Genomic DNA, 16,273 nt, shown 5'->3' on the forward strand with positions numbered 1-16,273 from the left:
GCAATTGTTAAATTATTCTTGCAAAAACTTTATTAATGGAGATAATAACATATGCATCTAACACTGGTTATTGCTTTATGCTGCAAATATTTAAAGCACAAAAAAAAAAAAAATTTCTTGAGCTGTGTAAATATGTATAACTCTTACAAAATTGTCACAAAATTATTATTTTTCATAAAATTAATATAAAATGTATATATAGCAAAAAAAAAAATACATATTTTATAGTTTATATTGTAAAATAAATAAGTAAAATGAAACCTTCTGCTGCTTTTGCCAAGTAAAGTTTTCAGGTCAACAATATTCATTTCAGCTGTAAGTTCGCCAGTACGATCTCCAACCTTAACATGTTTTTAATTAGTTGAAAAATAAGGGAGACATGGAAGGGAAAATTTATCAAAGTTCTTAATAAAGTATTATATAAATAAATAATTTGAAAAAAAAATCAGAATATTTTTATTGTTCATTTTACATTGATATTTAATGACATATTTTATTCATCAGTTGTCATTGATGCTGAATGTATTTTCTAGACTTAAAAGTTGTAGAAATAGACCTAAGATTTTGATTTATACATGTAAAAATTAGTGTAAAAAAAATATGTATTATTTAAAATAATAAAAAACTGTAGATATTACAACATTAAAGCTCAATATTATTAAAATAAAGCAAATACTAGTCCACCTACAAAGAAACCAAAACTAAAAATAACAATCATTTTGATATTTTTTCACCTTGCTTTTTTTTTAAATATTTTTCAGCCATTTTGAATTTATTTTTATTTTTGATTTAAAATTTATTTCGGTAAAATTTCTGCTTGTGATTTTTTTGGTCTGGTGAGACTCCTTAGCCTTAAGAATTCAAAGAAAAAAGAATCCCTTTCATCAGTCAATCAAATAATTTTTCATCGGTAGATCTTCACTTTAACTGACTTTGCACTATAATTGTCACCAACCTTTTTAAGGATAATTGAAGCTTATGCCATGTTTACATTGACTAAGGTTTTGATTGGGACAGACAATATCTATGTATGAAGAATATTTATTTTGTTAAAATAAAAATATAACTATTATAAATATTCTTTTTATTCATATTCCATATTTAAATATGACATAATAGTTGGAGCAACTTTTACAATGCACTGTTTTGCAGGATTTCAGTTACTTCTACTAAAATGGTTCACAATCTTTTCCCATCACCTTTCTATCTATCAACATGTCTATCCTATTTACATCCGTTTTTCTCCTATCTCCTACCTTATCCACAATTAAATTACCAGTTTTTATTTCAGGAATTTCCTTCTTCTATTTAAATTAACTTTCACCACAGCACTTGAACTTTACCTTCCCCAAACCCCTAAATTTCATTTATATTATCAAACAACACTACAATTAATATTAAATAATTATTGTAAAACAAATTACTGATCATGTGGAAACCAAGCTCTTACATACCCCTTTATAAAACTTTCAAAAAAAAAAACAACTATAATTTAACTGAAGCTATTAATTAAACATTTAAAAACTGTTGTCTAAAAACTGTTAAAAACTGGAAAATATTAAGTAGTTTTTACTATTTATGTATAGTTTCAATAATTATTAAGTTGCCAAGTAAGTTGTCAAGTAAGTTGCTAAGTAAGTAAAGTGTAAAGTTAAAACTTTTAAAATTTTGCTGTTCTGAATTTGCTAAAATTTTATTTTACTTTTTCTCACAGAAACTTCCACAAAACAGTTTTTACATAAAAAAGAAACTTAATAATAAACAATGAAACAACAAGTGCTTAATAATTCATAATAAACAGTGATAAAATTAATAATAACTTATGCAAAATTAATAAACAGTAATAAAATTAATAATAACTTATGCAAAACAAGCAACAAAACAAGTAGCTATGAAAGAAAGAGCCATAAAAAAAATTAAAGCTTAAATTGGACTATACCAAGACTTCAAAAGTTTTATGTTGTATAAGTCAGGAAAACATGAAAATGGGAGTAAGTTCCAAAGAGTAAGTGACCACGGTTGATATTTGACTGGGGCTGGGTTTGTTAAAATATAGGCGGGGGTGGGGCTGGGTTTGTGACTGGGGCTGCATAAACATACATCCTAAAGTATATTTTTTTTAATTCAAAGTTCATCTTAAATTTTTTATATATATGCATATATAAAAAACATGATGATTCATACTATATGTAAGGTACTCACTTTAAGTTTTCTTACTTCTATCACTACCATTTTCTAATGAAGCTGCTACCTCTCTACATACTGATACCTAAATCACTTTAATCTTTTCTAACAAACATTGTTCCATACAACTCCAAATTTTTCACCATCTTGAGCAGTTGCTTTATTAAACAATAATCATTTTTTTCATCTTTTTTACAAGGACATCTCTCGTAAGAACAAAAATCCTTTTATTATTGCAAAATGCTAATCTAAAAAAGTCCTGTCTGATGTTAAGCTCTGTTATTCTCAGTTTTCTAAATCTTGTATCTTATCACAGATGTTAGGTTCTCAACCCTCGGAATTAGGAAAAATTAGGTCGGCAATAATTTACCGACCTTAATCTTTTTGAGGTCGGCATCAGGCTGGCAAAAATTATTTGATACAAAGGTCTAGCCATAAAACATTAAAACAAGGTCGGCAACTTTTTGCCGATCTCAAATACTTTCAGGTCGGCAGTTAGGTCGGCATTGCCGAATGCCGACCCTAATTCCGAGGGTTGGGTTCTAGAGACTTATGGTTTTTCTTCAACAGTGTTTTCCTTGAACATCAAAAAAACTTTATAACTCTTACCCATCTTAATGTTTTATTTTTTTATATAACTTACAACTTTTTAAATATTTCCTAGTATTTTAACTTATTCTCTTTAAAGTAACTTGTAACTTAATAGTGGTTGCTTACAATCTTGTTGGAAGTAAATTAGAGTTTAAAAATATAAATGTATGCCAGTATTTAATGTAAATGTAAGCATAAAATTATCACATATCAGTAATTATAAATTTTTTTCTAGACCCAGCTATCAACCCATGCTAAACCTTATATTTTTGCTGGGGCCAAAAAGTCTCCTTTTTAGCCAGAGCATTGAAGTTCGGGGGGGAAAAAACAATATAAATAAAAGTTTTTAGAGCATGAAGGGACAGATACAGCAAAAGAATGCGCTTGTTTCACCATCAGTTGATCTTGTTTCGCCATCTCCATCTAATGCACAATAGAATCTTTTAGTTACAGTAGTTAGCAAGTCAGCCATAGAACAAAAATAATTACATCCATATAAATTGTTAAAGAGATATTAGACTTAAGAAAATTGTTGATTATTTGACCTTGCCATTGCCTTGCTAATTATTAAGATCAGACAATAGTTAGAAGGCTTAGTGTTCTTTAAAGATTAAATAGTCTAGAGAGCATTTAAAGAGCATTCTAGAAATACTTTTGTAAGACTATGACAGGAAGGTTGTCAGGACCACAAGCTGTAAAAGAGTTGAATTTAGCAACTTGGAGAGATTGGGATGTCTAACAATGGGTTAACTTTCTTAACTGGAATGGCAGGAAAGATTTAAAAATGGTTTCTCTGAATTGATGTAAAAGTATATGCCCATGCCAAGCTTGCGATTATAGAAGTATTTGTGGTTAAAAGATTAGTAGCCATCAATACTAAGATCCAAATAAGAAACATCCAATTTCAAATTAGTCCCACAAATAGCGAATTTTCAAGCTCTAAGTGTTTATAGTTAGTTTTTTGTCTTGTTTTCTTTTGTTATTAACCTCCACAAGGCCAAGAAGGTCGCTACAGGTCAGGAGACTACTTAATAGTGGTTATAACCCTCTCTCAACTCTCTACCTACGAAACACCAACCTTAACGAACAAGGCTGCTGTGTGGAGAAACAAGTTGAGCGTGGTACTACCAGGGACATGGTGGGGATTGAACTAGGAATCTCTTGCTTATGAAGTGAGCGCTTTACCTCTACACCACTACCGCACTTTAGAAGAGGTAGAATTCAACTGATGGAAAGTTATATGGAAGACTAGGAATATTTGTGAAAGATATATTGAATGGTTAGGTGGTAGCATTGTAGCAACACCGTACTGTTAATACTGATGATAAACAGTTGATGGAATCAGGCTCTTTGAGAGCTATCATAATGTTCCAGAAACTTTACTATCAGTTGGCCTCACAACCATTAAATGAGTTATAGAACTGTACCCACATTAGTCTCCTAATGTGTGTTAACAGTATCTTCCATTTGCTTGTAAAGACTCCAATAACAACATGCTTGTCCTGGGCATTTACACTCGTAAGAATTAACCCATTTCTTGGGAAACTAGATTTGAATCTGCAGACTTTTTTTATGCGTTTTCTGAGAGCATGAGGCTCTCAGTGGTTGGTGAACATTAACTCAGATAAACTCAATTTTTTCAGCTAACCGTTTTTCCAATAATTTAGATCTTCCTTTATTTATGAACAGTAATGTACTTGATGAGTCATCTACCCTTCATCTCTTAGGATTTACTCTTACTTCCAATTTGTATTGGAAACCATATATCAAATCCATAGCAAAATTAGCATTATCATAAAGAGATTTATTGTGCTTGCCACTTTCTTACTCTGGATTCTATTCATCTCTATAAATCTCTAATCCATCCTTGTATGGAACACTGTTGCTATTTCTGAAGCGGACCTTTAAATAATGCCCTTTCCCTTTTATATAAGATGCAAAAATGCATTGTAAACATAGTTAAAACTGCCCTTGCAGCCAACCACCAAACATTATTACATCATCATAATGTCGCTTCTCTTTCTCTTTTCTATAAACACTATAAAAGCACTGCTCTAAAGAGCTCATTTTGAGAGTCATTTTGTGCAATCTACTAAAATTCATTCTCATGTTACTTGCCATTCTATTAAATCATAAAAATTCATTTTGTCAATTATCATTCAATTTAGTCTCATCCTTTAACTGTAACTGCTCCTAAGTGCTCTAAAAATTCTTTTCCGTTTAGTTTTTTCTGAAAATATCAATTCTTTGGAATTCGCTTCCTTCATTTTCATTTCTTGATTCATATGATTTGCAATCTTTTAAGTCTATCAATCATAACTTTGCTTTATATACTTCATCTTTTCTCTTCCAGTAACTTCTAACTCTAATAGTGGTTGCTTGCAGCCTTGTTGGAAATGAATATTTTATATATATATATATACATATATATATATATATATATATATATATATATATATATATATATATATATATATATATATATATATATATATATATATATATATATATATATATATATATATATATACCTGAATTCATATTCATTAAAAAGATTTAAGTATGAAAAGGATAACATTTACAAACAAACAAATATCACAAAGGAAATATTAACCTCTTTAGAGACTTCTTAGGGTTTTTTGGCAAATGACAAAGCAAATTTATGATTTTCCATACATGTATGTGCATTTCCAAGACTCCAATATGCCCGTCTCTCACCAACTCTTATTTTAAAAGTAATAAAATTTAAGATTTATAAGATATAAAACTGTTATTAAGAAATTTTAAGATTTATAAAATATAAAACTGTTATTTACAATATATGTATGTAACTTGTTTAAAATTAGAAAACACTAACATTTCATAAAAAAAACTCTTAGAGTCAAAGTAACACTTTTTGGAATACATAACTTTCTAGGTAGTAAAAATATTATTGAATGTTCTGACCGTTGGCCTGATAAATAAAATACAATCACAATTGGTTAAAATAAAGGTCTTCTATCTACTCAGAGTCTAATATTCTACCATAGCAAGGTACTAATAGCCTAGCCTTGATTTAAATGCATAATTTCATTGTGAAGCAATTAATTTTGTATATAAAAAACCAACACAAATGAAACAAAAGTTCTGCAACAATAATAAAAAGTTTCCCAGTGAATTTTTTATTATTGTTTTTTGGTCAGCATAAAAACAAAAACATCAAAATGTTTTTTCCTAATGAATGTTAATTTATGTAAAAAGATTTCAAATTACAGAAAATTCCAATTTTCAAGTTTTATGACTTGATCTTAAATATGTAAATATTAAGAAAAGAGACTTGTAACCACATTTAAATGTTGCATCAATTAATCAAATATGTTGTGGTTGTCTTTGACTTTCATAAATGCAAAATATAATGATCAAAATATGAAATAATAATTATAGAACTTTAATACAGAATGCATTACACATATACGTAATACACACACTTGAATTTTTTAAAAATTATAATCAGTTGAAAACAAAAATAAAAATAATAGAAAATGTTCAAATAAACATACCCACTGGGAAAGTAAAGTAAATTAATTATACGCACAGATAAACTCTTAAAAATTATGCAGTTTTAAAACAACCAGGTCATACTTTAAAAATCAAGAAAATTGTTTGGATAATGTATTTGGACTTATATTTTTATTATTTTTTATTTGGACCTTATATTTCTCTTAATTTTGTTTTTAGGTGAGGTGTGTTCAATTTTATTTTATTTATTTTTTTAATTTTTGTATGAGTAATGGGTGAAAAAGCCTAAAAAACAAATATATTACAAAAATATATACCTAAACTTGTATGTATGGAAAACATTTTGGATATCCGGAAAAATGAAAAGTTGAGAAAAATATCAGGAATTCCCGAAATATCTGGAAAAAGACAAACCCTGAAAACAAGTAGTTAACAGTTTCACATTAAGAATTTAAACAAAAACCCAACTTTCAATAAAGTAAAGATTTTTCACAGATTTTTTATTTTTTCAGGCTTTCTTCATTTCACACAGTGCAACTAAATGTAGAAAGCATAAATTTAAATAAAAAAACATAAAACTGTTGCAGTTATATAGATCCTGACATAAATAACATTGTTTTTATTGCTTGATTGTCGATTTTATCAACAATGTTACTTAATTTTGTCCATGATACATATTTATATATATATATATATATATATATATATATATATATATATATATATATATATATATATATATATATATATATATATATATATATAAATATATATATATATATATATATATATATATATATATATATATATATATATATATATATATATATATATATATATATATATATATATATATATATATATATATATATATATATATATATCTGTGTGTGTGTGATCTTGAAAAAACAAAGCTGAAGAAGCTTATTTGAAATTACAGATTGAATACTTGAAAAACGTCAAAATTCATCAAAAGCTATTAAAAATTTATTATTTTGTTAAAAATAATGAAGAGGTTTACATTCTAGATAATTTTAACAATTATGAAAATCAACTAAGTGTTGACTGTTTTGCAGTTAAGAAAATATCAAGTTAGTTAAAGTAGTTATTTTGAGACAGATGTTTTCCAACATCTGTCTCAATATATTATATAAAAATCAATATGGGTTTAAGAAAAATAACTCTACTGAGCACGCTATACTAAAAATAACTCAATATATTACAGATTCATTTGAAAAGTCCAAATTTACTTGTTTTATTTTTGGTACAGATAAATATTTTTACTGGTCTTAAGTAATAGTAAGATAATATTATATCAAATAATTTTTTTAAATTTGTAATAGATATTAAAAAATAAAAAAAACTGATTTTTAAAACATGAAATTGTGAAGATTTAATTTAAATTCAATATAGCCTTTAAAACTTTAAAAATATTTATAGTTTATAAAGAACTAAATAGCTAAAAAAAAATGCTAAGGCATAAAGAAAATCTTTTTTTAAAAAAATGTTTGATTGGTTTACGGTAACAAAAACAAAAAAATCAGCTTTAAAGCAAATTAAAGCAAAATAATATCAAGGTTTCTAACAGTTGTGTAAAAGTCAATCTGATCTAATCAGGGATTTTTTTTTATTGTGACCAAGCAAGTAGCCTCTGTTGAATATTCAAAAAGCCAAATATCTCTAGTAGGACAATGACCGCCAACATTTGCTATGGCTTAACAGAAACAATTGTGCATGGCTTAACAATAACTCCTATTTGAACCAAACCAAACTAAATCACATTTTTTATTGCACACATTGTTGCCCTTTGCTCAATTTTTTATTATATGCAACCTAGATCTTTAAAAAATCAAATTACTAATTCGAATTGTTTGTTACATTTGTGATAGATCATATATCCTAGATATCATATGTCCTAGTCAATAATAATAGCCTTGATAAAAAATTTACCATCTTCCATCAAAATTCAATTCAAAATATAAAAATTCTCAAATTTTTTGTTTTAATACATGCAAGAAAAATTTTTTATGACCCAAAAATTTAGGAAATGTGTTTAAAATTTAAAAATGACACACTAAAACATATTGAAAAGTTTGTTAAACTAAAATGTGCACCAATGAAGAGTTTGATTTAAATAATATAAAAAACTTACAAATTATTTTACATGTTTTAGCTATATTATTATATATTGTATATAAATCATATATACATACGTATATATATATATATTTATTTATATATATATATATATATATATATAAATATATATATATATATATATATATATATAAATATATATATATATATATGTATATATATATATATATATATATATATATATAAATATATATATATATATATAAATATATATATATATATAAATATATATATATATATATATATATATATATATATATATATATGTATATATATATATATATATATATATATATATATATATATATATATATAAAGTGGTTTTCATGAATTTAGACGCACTCATTTTTTTTTACATACAGGGTGTTCGGGATAAATTTGACAGTTTCGAAAGAAAAAGGAAAATCTTCTTTGTATCTATTAAATTTAATGAGTTGACAAAAAAATTACAGGCATAGTAAATTACAATACTATGAACAAAATTCACTCAAAATAACCACCATTAGCATCGATCACTGCTTCAATCCTGCTTCGGAATTTCGAACAAGCTAATGCTACAGTCTCCCTGGGAAGGGCCTCAAAAACTGTTTTAATTTTATCCACTAACTGGGCTTTTGTATTACTGGAAGTGCGATTGGTGTCTTTTTCAACTGCGCCCCATACAAAATAATCCATGGGGTTAAGGTCTGGGGAGTTTGGAGGCCAAACATTTGGACTGGTGAAGTCGTAGAAATTTTCAGACAACCATTTTTGACTTTTCACAGAGGTATGGCAAGGGGCCGAATCCTGCTGCCATACATACGGCCTACAATTGGCTACCCTTGTTATCCAGGGCTTGACTACAGTGTTCAGCAACTCCACGTAGCCATCTGAAGTCAACCTGAGGCCCTCTTGGAAAAAATGCAGAGCCATCACATCGCCTTCAGAGGTTACACATCTGAAAACCATCACAGTTTGGGGAAATTTAGTCTGCATTACACGAGGAATGTCCTTTGTACTGCATGCAAGCCACCTGTTATTCTGCGTGTTGTGTTTTTGATCCTGGCGAAAGTTTTTCTCATCGGAAAAAAACCAGATTGTTTGTGGTTCTACAGGATGCTTCACTTTGTTTAGAAGTTTCTTCGCGTTTATCAAATGTTTTTCACAGGCCTTTTCTGTGAGTAGCTGACCTTTGTGGCGCTTGTATGAGTAGTAGCGAAGGTCTTTATTGAGTGCAAGCTTCATAGTAGAGGATGCAACATTCATTTCACGTGACAAAGCCCGAATTCCAATGCCAGGGTTCTTCAACACCTGTTCCTGCAGACTTGCGAGGAATTCTGCTGTACGAACGCAATCAGATCGTCTGCTAGGGATCTTTCTTCTTACTTCATCCTCGTAGTCACCATTGCAAGTCTCTAGTTCATACCTGATTGTTTTTACTGTGTTCAGGGAGCATTAGGCAGCAGTCAAAATATCCTTATTTTGATGGCCGGCACGAATCATCATGATGCAAGTTATTCTCTTCCATGATTCAGGTGGGTTCCAGTCATCCATCCTTTCTGACATCTTGTATATGAATGAAGAAGGGTTCAAACTTTTAAATGACCTGTAGTGTGTATTAATACCTCTAATCTACAAAAAAATAAAATCAATTATAAATATGTCAAATTTATCCCGAACACCCTGTATATGTAAGAAAATACTTAGAATAAAAATAAAATAAAAGTAAATAATAAATAATAAAAATAAAACCGCTATGTTTGATATATAATTTAATAGAGGAAGTGAAACTCTATTATAGAGTAACTTAATTTTTTTTTACAGGATGTTTATTACTCATTCTATACCAATTAACACAAAAAAGTTAATTGATAAGCTCGATTTGATTTTATTCATAAATTAAGCCGCACAATCAAAAAAGTCTTATATCTTGTTAATTGATAGTTAATTAGTAGTTTTTTTCCCATATTTCTCATTAATAGGCCTAAATTAATTGATTTTGTCAAAAAACCTTATATAAATATGACTTACCTGGAATTAGTTAATAATTATTTAATAAATAAACAAAAGTTAAGTTAGTTTTGCACTAAAAAGACGCGAAAAATAGGCAAGACATATCACTCAAGGTTAATTGTTGTTTCTGAGAAATGCGTTCGGACAACGAAGCAAAACTTTCTTCACACTGGTGGTGCCAGCGAGAAAACAAGGTAGACTCTTGTCAACCACCAGAAAGGATGATAGTGCCCTTTTTAGAGCTGTTAGAGCTAATCCAAGAATTAGTTACAAAGAATTGACCACAGAATTTAATACAACGCGAAATACATCTATTTCTCAAAGCATAGTCAGCCAAATACTTATCAAATACAAGATTGGAGTCTATTCTGCTTTGAAGAAACCGCTGCCGCGTCCATATGATAAACGAAGGAGACTAAAATGGTGTCGTGAAAGAAGGTATTGGACAATAGAACAATGGAAAAACATTATGTGGAGTGATGAGAGTAGCTTTGAGCTTATCAACCGCAAATCTAACATAACAGTCAAAAGAATGGCTCACAAAAAGTATTACACTAGGTACATGAGACTGACTGTACAAAGTGGAGGAGGCTCGATAGAAATCTGGTCATGCTTCAATTACAAAGGTGTTGGTATGTGCCAAACATACACCGGAAGAATTAACTCCAGAATATATGTAGAAGTACTGGAAAACAACCTAATTCTATCAATTGATCTGCTTATGCTCAATGATAAACAATGGAAACTTTAACAAAATGGCGCTACTGCACATACTGCATACTATACAAAGGAGTCGTTCAACAATAATAATATCAAGACAATACTGTGGCCGCCATACTCACCTGATTTGAACCCGATTTAAAACATTTGGGCTTGGATTGACCGTGAATCAGCAAAGATTCAAATTTCCACACTTGGCCAGCTGAAGAAAGTCCTTAAGGAGACCTGGTATAGCTGATATGAGTATATCTTAATTTATGAAAACTACTGTGTATATATATATATATATATATATACAGGCCTTGTTTTAAACCGTTACGCCTAGAGCGATTTACGTACGCCTAAAGCGATTTTTACATACGCGTAGAGCGATTTTGGTTAAGCTACTTTTTATCATTTTTTAACTTTTTCAATTATCGGTAAAATAAAAGAAGCAATTAATTTTTAAAAAAACCACATTAACTTTTGAATGACGATATTTAAAAATATTCGTTACAAAAGTTTGAAAGTAGTTACGTTAAAAATAATTGTTGTAACTTTTTATTGCGATGATATTTCTTATCATTTTATAACGAAAATTTATTCAACGTAATTTTACGCCCTATTTTATCTAAATATTTTACAAAATGAAAAAAGTTCGCCAATCCTTAACTAAATATTTTTTGCAGATGATTTTAATAAAAAATACAGTATAAAAACTCAATACAAATCTATATTACAAAAAACATTGATAGTGACGATGATCTTTTAACAGATAGTCTTCGCGAACTAATCAGGTAATAAAAAAAATTATATATTCTAAAAAATTATAAAAAATTATAAGTTTATATTGATAAATGAATTCATTAAGCTTGATTTTGACTTTTTTAACAGTATATTTTATTTAAGTAGGTACGCAAATAAAAACAAATATTGTTCAATAAATAAATTGAATGTTTCTTAACAAAGATTACCTCATATTTATTCTCCTTCTTTTTATTTTATTACTCTAAAATAAATTGCTTGCTAACAAAAAAAAAAGAGTTTTGTAATAAAATTAAAATACTTTTGAGTTTGTTTATAAGTTAAGAAACTTAATTTTTTATGAACAATTTTTAACAAATGCTTATTATAAACAGATATGATACGATTTATTAATTATACTTATATTGTTTTATTTGAGTATTTTTTTAAGTTTGCACGATTGCATAGAAATATTTAAAAAGTTTTTTGTTTTGAGAATTATTAACAAAAGAGTTTGCATAGTTAAGACTTTTTTATGTAATTTAATTTTTTTTTTGTTTAATAAAATTAAAAAAAAAAAAAAATTTAGTTGTTAAAAACGATTATTCTCTATAGCTGTGTTTTTTTGTGATTGGTTTAAATGTAAAACATTTATAAGATTACGTAAAACATTTATTCATTAAATTCCTGGCGAACGCGATCTTACTAAGTGCAAAAATATGCTCAAAAGACGCATTAAACTTTTTTGTATTTTTTTATAACGCAAGTGAGAAGGCTGAGCAACATAAATATACCTAATATACGAAATATCTTAAAAACCTAACTTATTCTTTGCTTGTCAAAACAAAATCGCTGTTCAAGTAATTAACAAGGGTTTTCCTTTATCAATATGTTAATATTTTTTTTTACTCCCGAAGTTTTAAAAAATAAAAAATAATTGTTTTTTTTATTTAATAACGCAATTACAATTTTTAGAAAATAATGAATATATATATATATATTCATTATTTTCTAAAAATTGAACACAACAAACTTTTCATAATATATTCACATTTACAACATTTATACATTGTTTTAGTTAATTGAGTTGATTGTTAAATTAAACCAGTTCGCGGTTATTTATTTATTACGGTAGTTGAAACACTTAATGTCTATAAAAAATAAATAAAGATAAGCCTATGACGTCAAATATCGCGTTAAGCTAATGCGTTAAGCACTTTTTTATTTAAAACAAGGCCTGATATATATATATATATATATATATATATATATATATATATATATATATATATATATATATATATATATATATATATATATATATATATATATATATATATATATATATATATATATATATATATATATATATATATATATATATATATATATATATATATATATATATATATATATATATATATATATATATATATATATATATATATATATTAGGGTGTCCCAGAAAAAATTTTTTTTTGAATTTAACGTTGTGCACAATGTCAAAATATGAGTATATCTTAATTTATGAAAACCACTGTGTGTATATATATATATATATATATATATATATATATATATATATATATATATATATATATATATATATATATATATATATATATATATATATATATATATATATATATATGTATATATATATATATGTGTATATATATATGTGTATATATATATATATATATATATATATATATATATATATATATATATATATATATATATATATATATATATATATATATATATATATATATACATTTACATATATATATATATATATATAATTTTTTGAATTTAACGTTGTGCACAATGGCAATCCTCCTTATTTGGTCCCAGTCGACCACCATAAAAAATCTCAAAGTAATTGTTAAGCTGAAGGTGTTTTAGAAAAAAACATTTTAATGAGTTTGCAGAGTTTTTTTTGCATTTTATGATTAAAACTCTGCAAATATATTTAAAAATACGAATAATAAATTTTTAATAAATTATCAGTTATTAGCAGTATATATTGTATACTTCTACTTAATTCTAATTTGAGTTATATAAATTTATAAATATACATTTATTTTATTTATATATTAACTTTATTGCTTTAATTAGTTTAATAAGGTCTCTTTCAAATAAAGACATTTTTTTTATCCGTCGTAACGATCTACTCATCACCATCCAAGCTAATATAAAAATTGTAAACTATCTTGATGTTACGTTAAATCTAGATAACAGCTCATTCCAACCTTACTGCAAACCTGACAACCAACTAAGGTATATCCACACTAACTCTAACCACCCTCCGAGCATAATTAAAGCAATCCCTCGCAATATCGAACAAAGATTATCTTCCATGTCATTAAACAAAACTACTTTCATGAATTCTACTCCACAATATGAAGAAGCTCTTAAAAAATCAGGACATAACCCAAAGCTTATCTACCAACCACAACAAATCCAAGCACAAAAAAAACATCGCAAACGAAATATAATTTAGTACAACCCTCCATACAGTGTAAATGTCCAAACAAAAATAGGTAACCGTTTTCTGGCTCTTATAGATTTTCATTTTCCACCAGGCCACAAGCTTCATAAAATATTTAATCGAAATTCTATCAAGATTAGTTACAGCTACATGCCTAACCTGAAATCAATAATCAACTCACACAATCATAAAATATTGCGCAACAACAAGCAAATAGAAACCAAGCAATGCAACTGTGTAAATAAATCAATTTGTCCATTAAACGAACAGTGTTTGTTCAACAATATTGTTTACCAAGCTACAATTAATAATGAAGGTAACAAAAAAGTATATTTTGGTATTAGTCACACATCATTTAAATTATGATACGCTAATCATCTAAAATCCTTTGCTTCAGTTAAATACAGAAACGACACTGAACTTTCAAAGGAAGTATGGAGCTTGAAAGATCAAAACATAAAGCCTATCTTAACGTGGAGAATAATTAAACGTTGCAGACCCTATAATCTTACAACAAAAATATTCCACTATGTAATTTTATCACATAGTGGAACAAATTTACTAAACAAAAAGAATGAAATTGTATCCCAGTGTCGACATTCAAAGAAATTCTTGCTCTCTTTATTTGACACAGGAGACTAGTAAACTATAAAGGCTTCTTGTTTTGTTTTTACTCAGATTTGTTTATCACGTCTGAATCCGTTCTACGGTATTTAATTTTAAGTTTTTTAAACGGTTTTTTGACGTTTTTTGTTTGTATTCACGGCTGATGATTGCCTTTACTTTAAGTCCCGCTATTTAGTTGTTTTTATTCATTTAATTACATAAAGTATATATATATATATATATATATATATATATATATATATATATATATATATATATATATATATATATATATATACATATGTGTGTGTGTGTGTGTGTGTGTGTGTGTGTGTGTGTGTGTGTGTGTGTGTGTGTGTGTGTGTGTGTGTGTGTGTGTGTCTATATATATATATATATATATATATATATATATATATATATATATATATATATATATATATATATATATATATATATATATATATATATATATATATATATATATATATATATATATATATATATATATATATATATATATATATATATATATATATATATATATATAGCATAACTTAAAATTAAAAAACCTCTTATTTAATTCTTGTGCAAATTGCAAATGCAAAAGATGGTAATCAATTGCTAACTCATATTTTTTCAGGAGTGTGTATGTATTTCCCAAGCTCTAACAACCCTAAAAAAATTTTTCAAATTATTTTAGACTTTTTTCCGTACTATTGAATAACTGACAAAAAGTATTACAAAAAGAATAATTGGCACTGCAAAGATATCTTTACTTTATATTTACATAATCTTCACTTTTTATTTAAGAAATACCTTACATTACCTTTAACTTATGTTTACCTTTAAAATCAATACAAATGAGTTCTACAATAGCTTATTAAAATTAAAACCTTTGAAACAATCTAACAATCTGCCAGCGAAGAACAAAATCAACAGGATAGATATTATAACACAACACATCTGATATTATAACACAACACATCTGATATAAATAGTTTCTGTTTCACTTAATGAAAAGTTTCTTATTCACTTAATAAAGGACTCCTTGCTCACCTAATGAAACTTCATACAATAACATTTCACATTTAATATAAAACCAACTTGGGATTTAAAAATTTACCAGTTTGCTTAATGCAATCGTGGGAGCCTAGAACAGAAGTATGCAAGCTTGTCAATAAATTACATCTTTTTAAGAACTCTACAATTTTTTTAAACTTTATAAAGATTATTTTTTGACTAACTAAAAATTATTTTAAAATATTTAAACAGTCAAAGACTAAGAAAATATAAAGACTTGAACAT

At 26.7% G+C, this 16,273-nt stretch overlaps 2 protein-coding genes across 20 annotated transcripts in view; both read right to left on the bottom strand.

Moving 5' to 3' along the window:
* Positions 1 to 16,273, bottom strand: part of LOC136076723 (usherin-like) — a 765,758-nt gene that overhangs the window by 53,619 nt on the left and 695,866 nt on the right. For 8 of the 19 annotated variants that reach the window (XM_065790105.1, XM_065790104.1, XM_065790103.1 and 5 more), the window contains 3 exons: positions 15,538 to 15,641; positions 5,390 to 5,498; positions 262 to 341 (listed from right to left, as the gene is read on the bottom strand). The gene's annotated coding sequence lies outside the window, so the exon portion shown is untranslated. Of the gene's footprint in view, positions 1 to 261; positions 342 to 5,389; positions 5,499 to 6,590; positions 6,689 to 15,537; positions 15,642 to 16,273 lie in introns of those variants that run through there. The other 11 variants (XM_065790121.1, XM_065790113.1, XM_065790111.1 and 8 more) reach the window with 5 other exon arrangements.
* On the bottom strand, positions 8,914 to 9,675 carry LOC136075812 (uncharacterized). The gene has a single exon (XM_065789250.1). The coding sequence runs from the start codon at positions 9,673 to 9,675 to the stop codon at positions 8,914 to 8,916; it is 762 nt and encodes a 253-aa protein (XP_065645322.1).

Source organism: Hydra vulgaris, chromosome 02 (genome assembly GCF_038396675.1).
Source record: "Hydra vulgaris chromosome 02, alternate assembly HydraT2T_AEP".
Classification (NCBI taxonomy): Eukaryota; Metazoa; Cnidaria; class Hydrozoa; order Anthoathecata; family Hydridae; genus Hydra; species Hydra vulgaris.